This window comes from Danio rerio, chromosome 13, assembly GCF_049306965.1.
Source record: "Danio rerio strain Tuebingen ecotype United States chromosome 13, GRCz12tu, whole genome shotgun sequence".
In the NCBI taxonomy this organism is placed as follows: domain Eukaryota; kingdom Metazoa; phylum Chordata; class Actinopteri; order Cypriniformes; family Danionidae; genus Danio; species Danio rerio.
In genome coordinates this window covers 2336412-2355347 of record NC_133188.1, presented here as the reverse complement: position 1 = coordinate 2355347, position 18936 = coordinate 2336412, and the positions used below count along the sequence as shown (strand labels likewise).

The following is an 18936-nucleotide window of genomic DNA, read 5'->3' as shown; positions in this document are numbered from 1 at the left end:
TATATATATATATATATATATATATATATATATATATATATATATACATAATAATATAATAATAATATATACACACACACACACATATATATATATATATATTATTATTTTTTTTATTTTTTTTTTTAAATACAACAGTTCTGTCTGGTTCTCAAATTTGATTGGCTGATAGCCGTGATATATTAAAGTAATATAAGCACCCGTACAGCCTCTTTACCCTTTGTGTATTACTCTGCCCACATTATTCAGTTGTTATTATTTTTTCCCTTAATGCATGAATATATAATTGTAATATTTTACTCAGAGAGAAAGAAAACGTGAGCAAATTTTGTTCTACCACCACATTGGAGCAGTTGATGTCTAATGATTCTAAGTATCTGATGCTGTGCCTCTCTGACTAACATATTTCATTAAAAAACAGAGTTAAACTAAAAATTAACAAGTCAAAAAACTTTTGTTTCTGCCATAAATAAAGTATATGTTATTGATTATATGCATTAGACATTGCTTTCTTTCTTCGTACTGTATCTTAAGCTAATAAGTAAATACAGTAGAGTAGCAGCTGTTACTATTCAGATTCTAGATAAGCATCCGTGTAAAGCGGACACACACGAGCTCTTGCTGTAAGTTTACATTCTCAAGCATTAAAGCAGTGTTATAACAGGCTGAACTCGCGACTCTGAGCTTTTTAATGCGCATTTGACTGTTTTCTGTCAGGCAGGTGCATCACCATCATCATCCTCCTCATTAGCAATGATCTCTTCCTCATTAGCATAAACAGCCCAAAGTGAGAAGCAGCCGACCAGCATTAGAATTTTGACCTGCTGAAGATAAGAGGATTATAAATGTGGAGTTTTATATTTCACAAATACTGTCGTCTTCATATCGAGTTTTCCACAGAGATGTCGTTAGTCCTGTTCTGAATCAGCCACTATACTGATGCATATGCATTTGTAGCTCCGCCCTCTTTTGAAAAGAACATTTAAATTTAAAGCGACAGTCAGCAAAATGCCACAATTAGGATCATAACCTATATATGGGTCAGTTTCAGAGAGTTATAAGCATCATTTGTGTGATATTTTGAGCTGAAAGTTTACACACACACACACAATATATATATATATATATATATATATATATATATATATATATATATATATATATATATATATATATATATATATATATATAATAGGTCCCCTTTAAAGTCAAGCTATATTCAACACTAATATAAAAACTAACACGTCAAAAAACTTGTGTCTGTCGTAAATAATGTATATGTTATGGGTTATATGTATTAGACATTGCTTTCTTTCTTCGTGCTGTATTTAGGCTAATATGTAAATACAGTAGAGTAACAGCTGTTACTATTCAGATTCTAGATAAACATCCGTGTAAAGCGGACACACACGAGCTCTTGCTGCATGTTTAAATTCTCAAGCATTAAAGCAGTGTTATAACAGGCTGAACTCGCGACTCTGTGCTTTTTAATGCGCATTTAAGTGTTTTCTGTCAGGCAGGTGCATCACCATCATCATCCTCATCCTCTTACCGCACGCCACACCGCAGGAGTCCCGGATCGCCCTGTATTTACTGCCCGACGCCTCCTTCTGAAGCCTCCGCAGAATCTCCTCCATCGCGCTGAAGATTTCTGATGATTTTTGGGCTGAAAATGAGGATTTCAGGCCTCCTGTTTAAAGCTCAGCATCTCTACAGTACAGATGATTCACTTTAACAACACTCACACGTCACGCGCGCGTCACTTATTATTATCAGCAGCGGGAAAGCCGCTAATGTTTACATTGCTAAACAATGCTTCTGACTCAATTAAAGTGAATTTTATCGGGATTCTAGTGTAAGCATCTGATTTGTGAGGTGGGTGCGCAGCTCTTGTGTCCAGCTACTTCCCGTCCGCGAATTAAGGTACGAAAGCTACTATGGTAAAGGGTGAAGTACTTAATATTCATAAGCCACGCCTTCGCTGTTGGAAGGAAATAACACCGCGTCACTGTAATCTGATTAATATTCAACGACTTCCACAGCTGGCATTGGAGGAATGCCCAGCAAATCTAATCTGATCTTATTAATATTCATAAAGAACTCATCTTCGCCGTAGTATAAGCCGGAATACTGTATTATTATCTCCGTCTGTGAGAAAAAAAATAATGTGTTATTAAATATAGACGAGGTGTAAATAAACATTCAATAGCAAAATCTAAAGTAGTGTTTTAACTATTTTTCTGTCCATGTAAAATATTTATGGATCAGTAATTGTTAGACTCAACGAAAAAGCAGTGGGATTATACTTAAACCACTGAGCAGATATCCGTTATTTATTTGATATTAATAATGTTCATTTATTAGTGTGTAAATACGCATGTAAACGTAACAGCTAAACTTAATTTAGTATTTTTGTATTTTTCTGCACGAGTTTATTTAATAATAATAATAATAATAATAATAATAATAATAATAATAATAATAATAATTATTAAAACAAATTGTGAACAGTAAAATTTTGAAAATGCTGTGAGACATAGGCTACTTTTAATTTTAGTCCACATACCAATTTAATAGTACAGATAGAGCCAAACTTTATGGTTGGAATGGTAAATAAGCATGTAAATTTAACAGCAAAACTTAAAGGAGTATTTTTAATTTTTAAGTATAGAGAAAAAATATAGATAAATGATTATAAATTCATATTTATGAGCGACACTTTATGGTTGGAGGGAAACAACGCAGCGTTTTAAAGTGGACTTAACAAAATCTGATCAATATTCATGAGGTAATCTTTCGCCATAGTGTAAGAATGACAGTACTGTATTATTATATAACTCCAGAAGAAAATCAGTGGTTATATGAAATTGGAGTCGGAATAATTGTAATAATTATTTATAATAATAATAGTAATTTAACCGTAATAATGTATGTTAATAGATTTCATTTTTATTTCATAATATCATTCATTCATTAAATTTCTTCTTGGCTTAGTCCCTTTATTAATCCGGGGTTGCCACAGCGGAATGAACCGCTGACTTATCCAGCAAGTTTTTACGCAGCGGATGCCCTTCCAGCTGCAACCCACACATCACACACTAGGGACAATTTAGCCTACCTAATTCACCTGTACCGCATGTCTTTGGACTGAGGGGGAAACCGGAGCACCCGGAGGAAACCCACGTGAACGCAGGGAGAACATGCAAACTCCACACAGAAACGCCAACTGAGCCGAGTCTCGAACCAGCGGCCCAGCAACCTTCTTGCTGTGAGGCGACAGCACTACCTACTGTGCCACTGCTTCGCTTTTTCATAATTACAAGTAATGCAAAATTTTATTTTATGGAACATTTCATAAAAATAAAGCAAAAATAATAAAAGATTAGTTAAAGATTTCACCTTATTTATTTAGTGTAAATTGACCAATGAAATTTAAACTTTGACATTCAGGGATCAACATAATTCTTCAATAATGTATATATATATATTTTTTTTAATATAATTTTTTTATATTATTATTTATTAACATATATTAATCATTATATTCATTTAATAATACATTTATTAAATATGCAACAAAATTAAAGCAACAAAGAATAAAAATGATTAAAAGCAGATTTAAAAATGTGTTAAACGGGTTTTAAAGGAACGGAAAAATAGAAAATAAAGACATAATAATTTATTATTGTTGTAATTGTGGTTATTATTATTATTATTATTATTATTATTATTATTATTTATTTTTTTATTTTTTTTATTAGAAGTAACGTTAGTAGTAGGCGGGACTTTTATTTTACGCACTGCAGACCGGATGTTGTTTTCCTGCAGCTACTCAAGTGTCTGCTCGATCGCTGCTGTCACAAACACACACACCGTGATGGCTGCCGTGTGGCGAGCTCGTAAATTTGCCCGCTGCGTCGTCCGCTTCTCTGATCGTGATCTGTAAAATATCAATTGAAAGCACGACCTTAAACGAGACACTAAAAAGAGTCCGCAGAATAAGCTGCTATGGTCAGTAAGAGCCATCTTTCTTAAGATTAGCGACGCTGTTTTAGCATTAGCGTGTTAGCAGTCATGACGTGTAATAATCCTGTCACACACATTCGAGTTGTTTTCAATAGATAACAGTTTTAAATCAATATTTAATCGCGTGTGCATGTAAAACATATATGCATAGTGAAAATTATAGATAATTTGTGAGTGTATTTTATTTAGGTAGTTTATAGTTGTGCAAAATCATAAAGCAGCTGCACTTCTGTTTGGATATAGTGAATATTAATTACGTTTTATGTTTATTATTTGATGTTCTATGAGTTTAGTTTGTTGTGTGTTGTTTACTGGTAATGAAAGCACGTGCTCTCTCTTCTAGCCTCTGATTGGCCGGTCTTAGTTTCCACACCAAACATGGACGTGGTTATAGTTGTTAAGATTTATGTCATCTGCGTCACTTCTGTTTGAACTGTATGCGAGAGCTTTGATCCACTTAATATATTAATATCTAAGCTCGGGTTACTGATTCTGTGTTATTCCTAGGCTGAAAGCAACCAAAATACAGATGGCGCTGTTGAAGAAGGAGAAGATGAGAATACTGAGGACTCTAATCTGCAAGTTAGTGAACCGAGTCTCCTCATTATTCATTTATTTTTAAATATGACGTAAGGTCAAAGTTGCCAATGTCTTTATGAAGTAAATATGGAAGTAATAAATGTTTTATGTGCGTATTTCAGTATTCTAAGGTTTATCTGTTAAATTAATTAGTTTATTTTTCATTTCTTTATGTTTTTTCAGGATTTTCTTGGCTAAAATAAAACTTTGTAATTTAAAAATCATGTGCAATTAAATGGAAAAAAAAGAGTAAGTACGTACACAAGTTGTAATTGTTGTCACCGTTCATTATCAGTGTTATATTTAAAAAATAAATTCTTATTAAAAAGTGTTTGTATTTTGATAAATGGTCAACTATATTTTTAATACAAATCTAAAATGGACATTTCAAATAGTGTTTTTGCTGAGATGGCCAGTCAATTGGAGGAAACATGAATTATTTTGTATATTACACAATGTATAGATGTAGTTTTGAGTTGTGATTACGCAATGATGTCATCACGCAAATAAATATGTTAATAAGAACCTATTCTGCATATGGATGTAATGTCTTACTATAATCTAATACACAGCGCCTCAGAGAGTAGAGACATGACGGGCTTATTTTTGTCAGATACTATGTGATGACATCACTCATATGCAAATTAGTGTGTGATGTTATATGGCAACATTTAGCTACTTTTTATTCGAAATAGTTGGCAACACTGGTTTCTCCATAATGAGCAGTGTTACATTTGGAGGACGAAGGGAAAAGCTTACAAGCCTAGGAACACCATCCCAACTGTGAAGTATGGGGCGGCAGCATCATGTTGTGGGGATGTTTTGCTGCAGGAGGGACTGGTCCACTTCACAGCATAGATGGCATCATGAAGAAAAAACATTATGGAGAAATACTGAAGCAACATCTCAAGACATCAGCCAGGAAATTAAAACTTGGCCATAGATGGGTCTTCTGAACAGACCGTGACCCTAAGCATACTGCCAAATTAGTTAAATTGTGCTTTAAGGACGGCAGAGTGAATGTTTTGGAGTGGCCATCACAAAGCCCTGATCTCAATCCTATAGAAAATGTGTGGGCAGAGTTGAAAAAGCTTGTGCGAGCAAATCTGACTCGGTTACACCAATTCTGTCAGGAGGAATGGGCCAAAATTCCTGCAAACTATTGTGAGAAGCTTGTGGACGGATACCCAAAACATTTTACCAAAGTTATACAGTTTAAAATCAAAGCCAAAAAATACCAAGGAAATGTGTGTAAACTTTTAACTGTCTAGAAATTAATAAAAAAAATTCCCTCATTCTGGCATTTAGCAAATGTAAATCATTTAGGTAATCCTAACGGACCTAAAATTGTAAACGTTTAGTATGATTTACCATCAGAAATGTTTTTAAAAAAATGTCCTTTTTTTAGCGTGTATGTAAACTTCTGGTTTCAACTGTATAATTAATTTAATCAAACCAGTCTGGTACTACAGACAAGCTCTTAGTGAGCAGTATAGCTATCCCTATAATCTGTGATCAGCTATTAACAAGTCAGGGGAGTTCATCGAGATCTACCTGAGCTCAAACTCCCCTCTCGCCCTGCTAATGGAAGGGAGCCCGGGGCTCTCTCCTAGGACAGAATGCCAAACAAGCTCTATTACCAATCATCAGCTATGTGTGAACTCTTGAAATACTTACAGTGCACCCATAAAGTATTTAAAGCGCTTCACTTTTTCCACATCATGTGATTTTTCTGTTTTTTTTTTTGTAATAAATATGAAAACAATTAAAAAAAAAAATTTTTTTCACATTGTCATTATGGGGTGTTGTGTGTAGAGTTTTAAATAAAATGAATGAATTTAATCCATTTTGGAATTATGCTGTAACATTAAAAAATGTGGAAAAAGGAAAGCGCTATGAATACTTTACGAATGCACTGTAAGGTTATTACATCAACTAGGCAAAAACCATCAGACCATTTGGTGTACGCATTAACCCACATCTACAAAATTTAAACATAAACCTGGACATATTAAGTCAAATACACTTCAGTGCCCTGCCTCATTGGACTCTAAAGAAGCCCATAATCAATATGGATTTAGGACATCAGAAGAAAGGAGTGACTCATCCCAATGTTTACAGACAACAATATTTGGATATTAGAAGCCAAAATTCTCAGCATTCACCTATTTTTACAGATGGCTCAAAGGTGGAAAATGGCGTAGCAGCAGCAATGGAAACTGGTCAACAACATTATGGAATCAGTCTGCCTAAGAAATGCTCCATATTTACAGCTGAAGCCCGCGCTTTACTTTTAGAGTGGAGTTTATAGAAAATGCCCAACAAAAGAAATCCATCATTTTTACAGACTAAATCATGCCTCCAAGTTATGGAATCTTCAAAGAATGATCATCCTTTGATTGATAATTTTTTAACTAAAGTTCACCAACTACAAAATCAGTTTTATCACATTATTTTCTGCTGGGTTCCAGGACATGTCGGACTTTCAGGCAATGAGCGAGCTGATGCAGCTGCTAAAGATGCTTTAAAGCAAGTAGGGAACAAATGCCAAATCCCTCCGTCAGAGATGAAACCTTTTATAAACACTTACATTTTAAACAAGTGGCAAAAGCAATGGGATGCATTAGAAAACAATAAATTACATGAGATCCAACCTGAAATTTCACACAGAATTTTAAGACATTTTAAGAATCGATTTGATCAAGTAGTTTTTACCAGATGTCGTATTGGGCGTACAAGAATAACACATGGTTTTTTGCTCCAAGGTGAAAACCCTACTCAGTGTCTGTGCTGCAAAACTCCTCTTACTGTAAAACACATTTTACTGGACTGTCCTGCTTTTACTGATTCCACAAGACTTTTTTATGAAATGAACTCTTTTAAGGACATTTTTGACAAAGTGAAACCAGAAAAGATTTTAGAATTATTATCATGTATTAACACAAAAAGTCTTATTTAATTTATGTTTTATTTTGTTTGTTGATTTTTAAATTGTATATTTATTGTTGAAAGATTCCTGCCATGAAAATAGCCTTGATTGCTGACATGGCATTAAATAAAAAAATACATTACATTAACTAGGATTAACTAGAAACCACTGAATAACAGTGTAAAGAATCTTCTTAAAGGGGCTAATAATATTGACCTTACAATAGTTTCTTAAAAAAAAAAAAGTGTAAAACTTCTCCCCAGAAGTAAAAAATATTATAGGAAATACTGTGAAAAATATCCAAGCTCTGTTAAACATCTCTTGCAAAATATTTGTAAATAAATAATTTTAACGAATAATTTTAACGTCAACTATAAATGACTTTAGATGTGTGTTTATCCTGAATTTCCCACCTGTCAGAGGCTGTGAGAGGAGCGTGTGTGTGAAGCTGCTGCTTGATGTTTCAGATGGAGCTCAGTGCTTTTCGAGCCAAGTGGATGTCCGAGCTTCAGCCCAGCTCAGGGGGACAGAGGAGCTTCTCCAGAAACGCAGAGCTGAGGAGGAGGCAGGAGACCGCTAAAGAGGAGAAGGTACGTCAGCTCATGAATATTCATACTGTTACACACACATTAAAGCATTATAGGAGATGATGAAGTGTAATGTGTCCTCCGTCAGGCCCGAGAGCTGTTCCTGAAGGCTGTGGAGGAGGAACAGAATGGAGCCGTTTACGAAGGTTTGTGTCTATTTTGATTTCTGCTACTGTCTTCTAGATGTTGCATTTTCAGCCCGCATAAATTGAAGCAGACTGAAATGAAACACTGGGCCCTATCATACAGCCGGCGCAGTGTGGCGCAAGACGCAGCGCAGTAGTCTTTTGGTAGTTTCAGCTTGGCGCAAGAGTCGTTTTGAGGCGTTACGCTACGCTGTTTAAATAGCAAATGCATTAGCGCTCATATGTGCGCCCATAGGCGTTCTGCTCTAAAAAGGGAGGCATTCTGAGGTGCGTTGCTATTTTGAGAAACTATAATAGATTTTTCATTAGACCAAAACAAAGCCAGTCTAAACTGCAGCGCAGAGTTGCGCCTCGCTTACACACTGCTTAATACACACAAGAGAGCAATAGGCAAATATCTTTACATATGATAAAATGTAAATATTAAGGATAGATATAGGATATAAATATAAAGGATTAAAATATACAAAACATATTATTTTCTAGCCGACATAAATATGAAAAATCACTGCTTTTATGTCTTCTTCATCTCGGGAGGCTTTTTCAGTTCATTCATAACAATTTGCTTTTGTATAATGTTATTATTATTAGCAGTATTATTTATTATATCCATGTTTATATTTGTTTTATTAAAAACAAGCTTAGATTTGCCCACCTGTCAGGTTTTAGACCATATGGGGCACAGCATGTGTTTTAGGATATAACTCAGGTTTTTGTGCACACTTTGTTATTATTATTCATTTATTCGTTTGCTGGAAATTTGAACTGAATTTAGAAATAGTTTTGAAACGAATATTTGCGCTTAAATAACGAAATTATTTATTTATAGACTAATTGATGTCTGTGAGTAAAGGTTTCCCTATCTTAGAGCGAAAGTGAAAGTAGATCCATTATCTCTCATTCTCACGCAGTAGATGCTCTGTTTAACACTTTTCTGTTAAAAAAAAAAAAAGCTGTTAACTGTTTGCTTGTGAAATGCTCAGTTTTTTCCACTTAGACTTACTTTGCGTCCTGTAAATAGCGAATGCACTTATGGCGCGACGCAGTTGGCTCTTAAAGGGAATGGGAGATGAGACTCTAATTGGTTTATTCTCAAAACACACCTATAACTCATTAAGAGAATAAACTCAACCCTTTTAGCCCATGCGCCACGGCACAAAGCGGATTTTCCCGTCCTTAAATTAGCAAATATGCTGACACGCCCTGAAAGCGTTTGCGCCCTGCGTTTTGCGCTCTGCGCATGGACCGTCAAAATAGAGCCCTATGTGTTTTCCGTCAAGGCAACCTGGGGTGCTGAAATATAACTGGATAAACTGGCAGTGGGTGGAGTTATGTAGATCAAAAAAAGACAGACATTCTGACAAACAAATATGTTCATTTAGCATGTTTATAAAATACCTGCAACCATATTATGGTATTTTGTTTTGCTTTAGAAGAGTCCGAAACTAACATACAGCACCTTTAAAAGGATTTTATAAAGATGTAAAGGCTACAGGTGTAAATCTTCTCCTGAATTTGCAGCCATCAAGTACTATAAGAGTGCAATGCAGCTGGTGCCGGACATCGAGTTTAAGATCAACTACAGCAGAACTCCTGATCCGGAGCGTGGAGGCAGCTAGTAAGTGCTCACTAATACATGGACATTAGTTATAGGTAGGCCCACACGGAATCTGCGTGCGCAGAATTCCACAGATTTTCCGCAGATTTTTAGCCCATTATAAATTCTGTTTATTTACTTGAGTAAATGTGTAAATCTGAATTCATTCAGTTTTTATTCAGTAATTTATTACTTTTTATTTAATATATTAAGGTGTAAGTTATGATACTCTGCTGGATACTCCCCAATTAATTCCGCAGAAATCCGCAGATTTTTACTAAAATTCTCCGCGGAAATAGCAAAAAACATTCGCAGATTCCGTCTGGCCCTAGTTATAGTAAGTTTTACTGACTCTGACCTTCTGTCTTGTCTTGAGTCATTCGTTCACCTGAATAGACGATCTTAAAACTTTAGTACCGATTAGTATCGAATTCCAGTATTGTAACAAGGCTAATCTCATTATGAATGTAATGTATTTGTGGCACTCTTCAGCTTGGAGAGCAGTGAGAATAATCGTGAGATTGACGACCTGCTGACATACTTCCAGCATCAGCTGACTCTGGGCAACGAAGCCATGAAGCTGTGTGAGCATGAGACAGAAACCTCACAGGTGCACATATCAGGTAAATCTCTCTCTCTCTCTCTCTGGACATTGTCCCTGTGGACTTCTGGACGATTACACTTTGCCCTGACTCTTCTTTCTCTACGTCCTCAGCTTTGCCCTTTGAGGTGCTCATGTATATCTTCCGCTGGGTGGTGTCATGTGATCTGGACCTCCGAGCCTTAGAGCAGCTCTCCTTGGTTTGCAGGGGTTTCTACATCTGTGCAAGGTAGGCTGGTTTTGATCAGCAGATGGCACTCTAGGATAGTTTTTAACAGCAGCTGGTATTCTAGGCTAATATTTAAACCGCAGACAGCACTCTAGGTTTGTTTTTAACAAAAGACGGCGCTCTAGGATAGTTTTAACAGCAGACGGCGCTCAAGGCTAGTTTGGAAAAGCAGATGGAGCTCTAGGCTAGTTTTAGCAGCGGACATGCACTAGGCTAGTTTTAACAGCAGATGGCGCTCTAGGCTAGTTTTAACAGCAGGCATGCTCTAGGCTAATATTTAAACAGCAGACGGTGCTTTAGGCTAGTTTTTAACAGCAGATGGCGCTCTAGGTTAGATTTTAAACAGCAGAAGGTGCTCTAGGGTAGTTTTTTAAACAGCAGATGGCGCTCTAGGCTAGTTTTACAGCAGATGGCGCTCTAGGTAAGATTTTAAACAGTAGATGGTGCTCTAGGCTAATATTTAAACAGCAGACGGCGCTCTAGGCTAGTTTTTAACAGCAGATGGCGCTCTAGGTTAGATTTTAAACAGCAGATAGTGCTCTAGGCTAGTTTTACAGCAGATGGCGCTCTAGGTTAGATTTTAAACAGCAGATGGTGCTCTAGGCTAGTTTTACAGCAGATGGCGCTCTAGGCTAGTTTTACAGCAGATGGCGCTCTAGGTTAGGTTTTAAACAGCAGATGGTGCTCTAGGTTAATATTTAAACAGCAGACGGTGCTCTAGGCTAGTTTTTAACAGTTGATGGTGTTCTAGGTTAGTTTTTTAAACAGCAGATGGCGCTCTAGGTTAGATTTTAAACAGCAGATGGTGCTCTAGGTTAATATTGAAACAAGACGGTGCTCTAGGCTAGTTTTTAACAGTTGATGGTGTTCTAGGTTAGTTTTTAAACAGCAGATGGTGCTCTAGGTTACTTTTTAAACAGCAGATGGTGCTCTAGGTTACTTTTTAAACAGCAGATGGTGCTCTAGGTTAGTTTTTAAACAGCAGATGGTGCTCTAGGCTAGTTTTTAACAGTTGATAGTGTTCTAGGTTAGTTTTTAAACAGCAGATGGTGCTCTAGGCTAGTTTTTAACAGTTGATAGTGTTCTAGGTTAGTTTTTAAACAGCAGATGGTGCTCTAGGCTAGTTTTTAACAGTTGATGGTTTTCTAGGTTAGTTTCATGCCATTGAAAAATAATGGGAAAACAAGATGCTGAAGAGGAAATATAAATTATTTCGATTAAATAAAGAGTTTATAGAATAAATATGATGTGTATATTCATATTTTTTACAATATATAGAACAAATATTTTTATTTAATAAGAATAATATTAATTATAATAATAAAATTGATAATAAAATATTTTTCCATTGTCCATTTTGATTTGATTTCATGGTGAGTTTGGCAAAGGATTCTCCATATATGTTTGTGTGTGTGTGTGTGTGTGTGTGTGTGTGTGTGTGTGTGTGTACTTTGTCACAGGGACCCTGAGATTTGGCGCTCTGCCTGTTTGAGAGTTTGGGGACGGAGCTGCACTAAAATGCTGCCCTATTCATCCTGGAGGGAGATGTTTTTGGAGAGGCCGCGTGTGCGCTTTGATGGTAAACACGTGTATTTGTGTATATGTCATCAGTTATCTGCTGCATGCTCTTGTTTGATAAATGTCTGTGGTTTGCGCAGGTGTTTACATCAGTAAAACCTCGTACATTCGCCAGGGGGAGGAGTCTCTGGATGGCTTCTACAGGGCTTGGCACCAGGTGGAGTACTACAGGTGAGTTTGAGCATTAACGGGACTCAGAAAGGCTCCGGTATACTTTAAACTGAGTTACTGTATACTGTTTTCAAATTTTCAGAGACCCCCGAGCTGCAGGAGGCCGGGTTTTAAATGTCACGTTGCTTGAGTGTACTGCTAAACACAACAACAATGGCGGCTGAGAGAGAAAAACGGTTTCATAAATATCTGACAAACAGCCTTCTTCGGCACGCCACATTGCTTTGTATTTGCAGTGGACACACACAACGAAAGGATCAATGTATAGAACTTTAGCAGAACTCTAGCAGTTGTTTTTGTCTGGTGTGTGACTCTGCAAGCGATAGTACAGGTGCGGATACATCTGTACCAGCTCTGCTACTCCGTCCTGCAGTTTATGCATGCTGCTAACTTGGTGTTGTTGTGCTGGATGCACGGTGGCTCAGTGGACAGCACGTTGGCCTCACAGCAAGAAGGTCGCTGGTTTGAGTCCCGGCTGGGCCAGTTGACATTTACAAGTTTGCATGTTCTCCCTGTGTTGGAGTGGGTTTCCTCCGGGTGCTCCGGTTTCCCCCTCAGTCCAAACACATGCGCTTTAGGGGAATTGGGTAAACTAAATTGTCTGTGGTGTATGTTTGTGTGTGTGAATGAAAGTGCATGGGTGTTTCTCAGTGATGGGTTGCAGCTGGAAGGGCATCTGCTGCATAAAGCATATACTGGATAAGTTGGCGGTTCATTCTGCTGTGGCGACCCCTGATTAATAAAGGGACTAAGCCGAAAAGAAAATGAATGAATGACATTACCCGTCGAGAATGAGTGTGTGTGTAGGTGTGTTTCCCAGTACTGAGTTGTGGCTGGAAGGGCATCCGCTGCATGAAACATATGCTGGAATAGTTGGTGGTTCCTTCCGTTGTGGCAGCCCCTGATAAATCAGCTTAATCCTGATGAACGAATGACTCTAAACATGCATACAAAGCATGTTTAAGAAGGCGGAGCTTCAGGTCACACCCACTGATTGCATATTCACCACAGACCAATGGCAGCTTAAAGGTGTTTAGGACCAAAACCAACTCAATGATGTCATTTCAATTCAATTTTCGTTTTCATTTGAAGCCTTAAGTCTCCGTTCCCATTTAGGCTGCAAAGGCTTGACTTTACTACCTATATGTACACGGTTTAAGTTTGACGCATCTAGTCCACAAGCAAAATAGTGGATCCAGCCAGATTTAGGGATTAAATAGATCATTTACTCAATTAGTAGGCACTTATATCCAGAGAGACTTACATGAGAAGCTCTTTATATCATTAGAGTAGCAGTATATAAATGCTATTACAAGTCTACAATTTTTTTTTGTACTTTCCTCTAAGCACATGGAGAGCAGAAAGTGTCCTACAGGTGGTTTGTACAGCCCACTCACCTGACTGAGGCACACATAGTATTGTAAGATGTTTTTCCAGAAACATGGAATACATTTCCTACACCCTAACTTTGGTAAACAATCGCTCTCTGATTGGTCTTCAGGGCTCACGATGCAGCAGTCCAGATTTATTTGACCATTACACAGTGGGTGTGGACAACATGACATGAATGGATTTTAGGGATGTAATGATATCAGAATTTCACGGTACGGTAATACCTCGGTATGAATGGCACGGTTCGGTATTTATTGAATAATTTACAGGAACAACAAAACTAATGAAACTCAAAAAAAAAATGTGCCAAAAGTGTTTATTTACCTCAGCACTGAACATATCAATGACATGCAAATCAGCCATCTATCTGTAAGTTTCGAAACAGGAACTTCAGTTTTTCAATTTTAATAACAAAAAACTATTAAACCATATAAAAAAAATAAAGTTTCAATTTAGTATTGTTGAAAACTCAACATTTAATCACTCACTTACTCAGATAGAGATGTTTTTTTTTAAGGAAAATGATCATATAACTATAATCTGGTAAAAGCTGGGATCTCTGGGCATGTCCCCTGCAACAGAAATAAACCCTCTCATTTGGGACTGAGGTTTCTGGGACAGAGTGATATGATTTAGCCAAGGTTGACAGCAGTGGGTAACGTTGTGCATTGTCTTTCCACCACTTGAGAGGACAAGCCATGAGTGAGATAGAGGTCTCTTTGCGGTACAAGTCAGTAGCCCCTTTCACACATACAGACCTTTTCGGATATTTACCGGTATCACTGTGTGAAAGGGACTAATGTCTGCATCAATCTAACAAGTGTGCTGTGTTCTGCAGTCCCCATGACTGTTTTAGTCGTATTCCCCGACTTATATTTCACCACAGTCTGGCAGTGCCTGCATACTGTTTTTGTCTTCGTCTGTCACCTTTTCTCCTTTTTCATATCTTTTTAGAGAGAAACCAAAATGCTTCCACACATCTGATTTAAACCCCGCTTTAGGTTCGATCATTTCCAGCTCTTTTTCTTCCCCGCTACTAGCAGCACACTCCATTTCCACATTACTGGATCTGTAGCGACAACAGACCGCAAAGGATGATGGCCACGCCTGGGCTGATGGGAATTGTAGTTCCCGCTACCTCCCGTTCGCTTCATTCGCCTGAGCAAACTTTTCTCAGAAATATAGTTTTATTGAGTCATGCGCCTACGGTATTATTGAAAAAAATTACTATTGCGGTATGACGGTATTTACAATATTGTTACATCCCTAATGGATTTTGATGGTTGAGAGTAGAATTTAAAAATACATGTAAGATGTGTGTGTGTGTTGAGTGCTAATGTTGATGTTTCAGGTACCTGCGCTTCTTCCCTGACGGTCAGGTGATGATGTTGACCACACCTGAGGACCCTCTGGTCACCGTCCCACGACTGCGCAGCAAGAACTCCAGGTGTGTGTGTGTGAGCACGTGTGTTTGAGTGTGTGTTTCTGTGTGATCTGACGTTTGTAATGTTCTTTAATCTCTGTAGGATGGATTCTATAATGTTTGGCCATTACCGGCTGTCCCAGGATACGGACAATCAAACCAAAGTTTACGTGGTCGTCTCCAAGAGAAAAGAAGAGGTCTGTTTGCCTGGATGACTTCATCCCACATTCCTCAGCCAGTGCTGTGTTTTGTGTGTGTGTTTACTGCTCCTCTCTCAGTGGTCAGCTTGTGTTCTCCCAGCAGAAGGTGTCCGAGTACCAGAGGAGCCGGTTCTGCAGGCGGAACCCAGTTCCAGAAGCCGAGCGCTCCTTTCATGTGGGACTGCAGCTTTCCTCCGGGGGGCGCCAGCGCTTCAACAAACTGGTCTGGATCCACCACTCCTGCCACATCACCTACAGGTTTGTTTGTTTTTATTGCCGAAAAAGGAACATACAAAAGGTACCATTTGTGACACAGACAAAATTAATACAATACTTTAAAGAATAAGAGCAATGTACACTCACTGGCCACTTTATTAGGTACACCTGTCAGGTACTGCTTGTTAACGCACATTTCTAATCAGCCAATCGCATGGCAGCAGCTCAATGCATTTAGACATGTAGACATGAGAAAATAAGAAAAGCGGAGCTGCGGCAAAATAAGTGATAAAAAGAGTGAGGATATGGTCAAATAAATAAATAAATTTAAAAAAGTGTGACTGCTGCTTTCTCCGTTCGCCATGCTGGAGAGGAACAGTCTGCGCAAAAGAAGCGCAGAGTTGGTTTCATTGAATACAGCTCTCACCTTATTGGCTTAAAGCAGGGGTGTCCAAACTTTTTGGGCCGAGGGCCAGATGCAAAAAAACAAACGTTGTCGCGGGCCAAATTTTACATACATCACACAGACACGTATATATATATATATATATTAGCCCCCGTTTATTTTTTCCCCAATTTCTGTTTAACGGAGAGAAGATTTTTTTCCACACATTTCTAAACATATTAGTTTTAGTAACTCATTTCTAATAACTGATTTATTTTATCTTTGCCATGATGACAGTAAATAATATTTGACTAGATATTCTTAAGACACTTCTATACAGCTTAAAGTGACATTTAAAGGCTTAACTAGGTTAATCAAGTTAACTAGTTAAGTTAAGGTAATTAGGCAAGTTATTTTATAACAATGGTTTGTTCTGAAGACTTAAGGGGCTAATAATTTTGACCTTAAAATGGTTCATGAAAAAATTTAAACCGCTTTTTATTCAAGCCGAAATAAAACAAAAGTCTTTCTCCAAAAGAAAAAATATTATCAGACATACAGTAAAAATGTCCTTGCTCTGTTAAACATCATTTGGGAAATATTTAAAAAAGAAGAAATAAATCAAAGAGGGGCTAATAATTCAGACTTCAACTGTGTGTAGATAGATAGATAGATAGATAGATAGATAGATAGATAGATAGATAGATAGATAGATAGATAGATAGATAGATAGATAGATCATAACAAGAACTGCTGCTTAATTGAATGCATGTAATAGCGACACCCGGTGGTTATTTATTGAATTACGTTCATTTTTGTATAGCGGGCCAGATTCTATTGATATTTATAAAAAGCCTTGCGGGCCGCCACAAAACTGATTGCGGGCCGCAGATGGCCCGCGGGCCCTAGTTTGGACACGCCTGGCTTAAAGGTACGAGTAGTCCTGACTCTGGCAGGAAAGTCTCAGAAATACACACACACGTATCCAGGGGGAGTCGTACGTGAAAGAGGATTTGCACATTCTCATTCAGGATGAACTCACAAGTTTTAAACATTCAAAACTTTTTGTACACTCCTATACATTTGCAAATGGTGTTTTGCATTTGTGAAACATATTTTATGAAAATGTATTTTTATTTTGAGCATGTGAATTTTTTTTGTGAATATAAATAAATATTTTACGCACGTGAATTTGGTTTTATGCACGTGAATTTGGCTACGCATATGTACATCGTGTCTTTTGCGTGAATTTCTTTTGAGACTAATCTGGTTCCATAGATGGCTGCCAATGTGCTGAATATTTAAAATAGGCACTATCCTTATAAATGAACTGCATAGTGTCAATCTAAACAGCTGCATCCTCGCCTGTAAAATCCTTAAAAGTACATTATATTGTCCAACAGCTGCAATATTTGTCAAACTTTGGTCCTCTGGTTGCCACTCTTGTGGGCGGAATAATACACAAGGGTGAAGAGGCTGTGTGAGTGCGGAAATAACTTCAATATCTCACAGCCTTTAGCCAGAGTCGAGAACCAGACAGAACTGTTGTATAAATAAGTATATATTTAATACACACACACATATATTATCGTAAAAAAAACTTTTATTTTTGATGCGATTCATCGCAGTTAATCTTTTCCCAACACTAATATTTGTATATATTTTATCTTTCATTATTATTGTTATTATTATTATGTTCATTTTTGTATGTTTGCAACTAAACTGATGTTGGTTTCCTCCTTCAGATCTACTGGAGAGACTGTTGTCACCGCATTTGATGTGGACAAAATGTACACGCCGCTGTTTTTCGCACGAGTGAAGAGTTACACAGCGTTTTCCGAGCGTCCGCTGTAGGACGAGCCGAGAGATGCATGCAGAAATAACCCTGGACACGTCACTGCCGCTCCATCCGCTTCAACACAGCCGCTTTCTCATGAATGTACCACTATCCCACAGTCTTAAAGAGACAGTTCACCCAAAAATACTAATTCTGTCGTCATTTTCTCATCCTCTGCTCGTTTAAAAGAAGATAATCTGAAGAATGCTGGGTAAAAAAAAAAACTGTCATTGACTCCCATAGTATTTTTAGTTCCTACTATTGATGTCAATGGCTGCTTTCCCCCCCCAACATTCTTCAAAATATCTTCTTTTGTGTTCAACAGAAGTAACATTTAAAAGTTTAAAAGAAGAAACTAATGAAACCAGTTTAAAAGAAGATAATCTGAAGTATGCTGTAGAAAAAAACAGCAGTCATTGACTCCCATTGTATTTTTAGTTCCTACAATTGATGTCAATGGCTGTTTTTTGTTCAACATTCTTCAAAATATCTTCTTTTTGTGTTCAAAATTGTGTGATTAAATGAGCATGTTTTTTTTTTTTTGAGTGAACTTTCTCTTTAAAGGCAGCTCAAATATCTGTCACTCTCTTGTTGTATAGATGAAGAGATAAAATATATCTATATATAAGATTGTCTGTAAGACGTTTTAAGTCAACTGTGATGAATGTTCCCCATTTTTTGTGAATTTCAGTGAGGGATGATGTCTACTGACGACTGGAACACCCAAATAAAACTGCTATATTGCATTTTGCTTGTTTTTATTGATGTTTTAAAGCTTAAAGGTGCAGTGTTTACTTTTGGCCACTGGAGGGAGCGCATTGACAACAAACAAAGGTGTAGTTTGATGAGTGTGGAATCATGGGAGTTGTAGTCTTCAGCATCCTCATAGATATATACACTAGATGTCGCCTGGCCTATTGTTGTCTATTGGACGGAATGTGTCAATAGCGCCGCCATCTTGCTACAGGGTAGCGCCCCTTTGAAATGAATGCGGGACCAAGGTACAGTTGAGGCCATGCAAAGCCAGAGATATACACATA

General features: G+C 37.4%; 2 protein-coding genes across 5 annotated transcripts in view; one reads left to right on the top strand and one right to left on the bottom strand.

Moving 5' to 3' along the window:
• Positions 1 to 1927, bottom strand: part of arfgef3 (ARFGEF family member 3) — a 59288-nt gene extending 57361 nt beyond the window's left edge. The window contains exon 1 of the mRNA XM_009307061.5: positions 1553 to 1927. Coding sequence (XP_009305336.2) covers positions 1553 to 1637 — 85 coding nt within the window. The 5' untranslated portion in view covers positions 1638 to 1927. The remainder of the gene's footprint in view (positions 1 to 1552) is intronic.
• The window catches only part of fbxo9 (F-box protein 9), an 884197-nt gene extending 865555 nt beyond the window's left edge, over positions 1 to 18642 (top strand). Inside the window, 13 exon segments of one of the 4 annotated variants that reach the window (NM_199718.2) lie at positions 3829 to 4011; positions 4534 to 4608; positions 8002 to 8124; positions 8210 to 8267; positions 9789 to 9885; positions 10357 to 10487; positions 10580 to 10694; positions 12155 to 12273; positions 12353 to 12443; positions 15187 to 15282; positions 15362 to 15455; positions 15562 to 15716; positions 17805 to 18642. In NM_199718.2, coding sequence (NP_956012.1) covers positions 4009 to 4011; positions 4534 to 4608; positions 8002 to 8124; positions 8210 to 8267; positions 9789 to 9885; positions 10357 to 10487; positions 10580 to 10694; positions 12155 to 12273; positions 12353 to 12443; positions 15187 to 15282; positions 15362 to 15455; positions 15562 to 15716; positions 17805 to 17913 — 1266 coding nt within the window. In that variant the 5' untranslated portion in view covers positions 3829 to 4008 and the 3' untranslated portion in view covers positions 17914 to 18642. 4 annotated transcript variants of the gene reach the window in all.
• Positions 18643 to 18936: the final 294 nt, after the last annotated feature.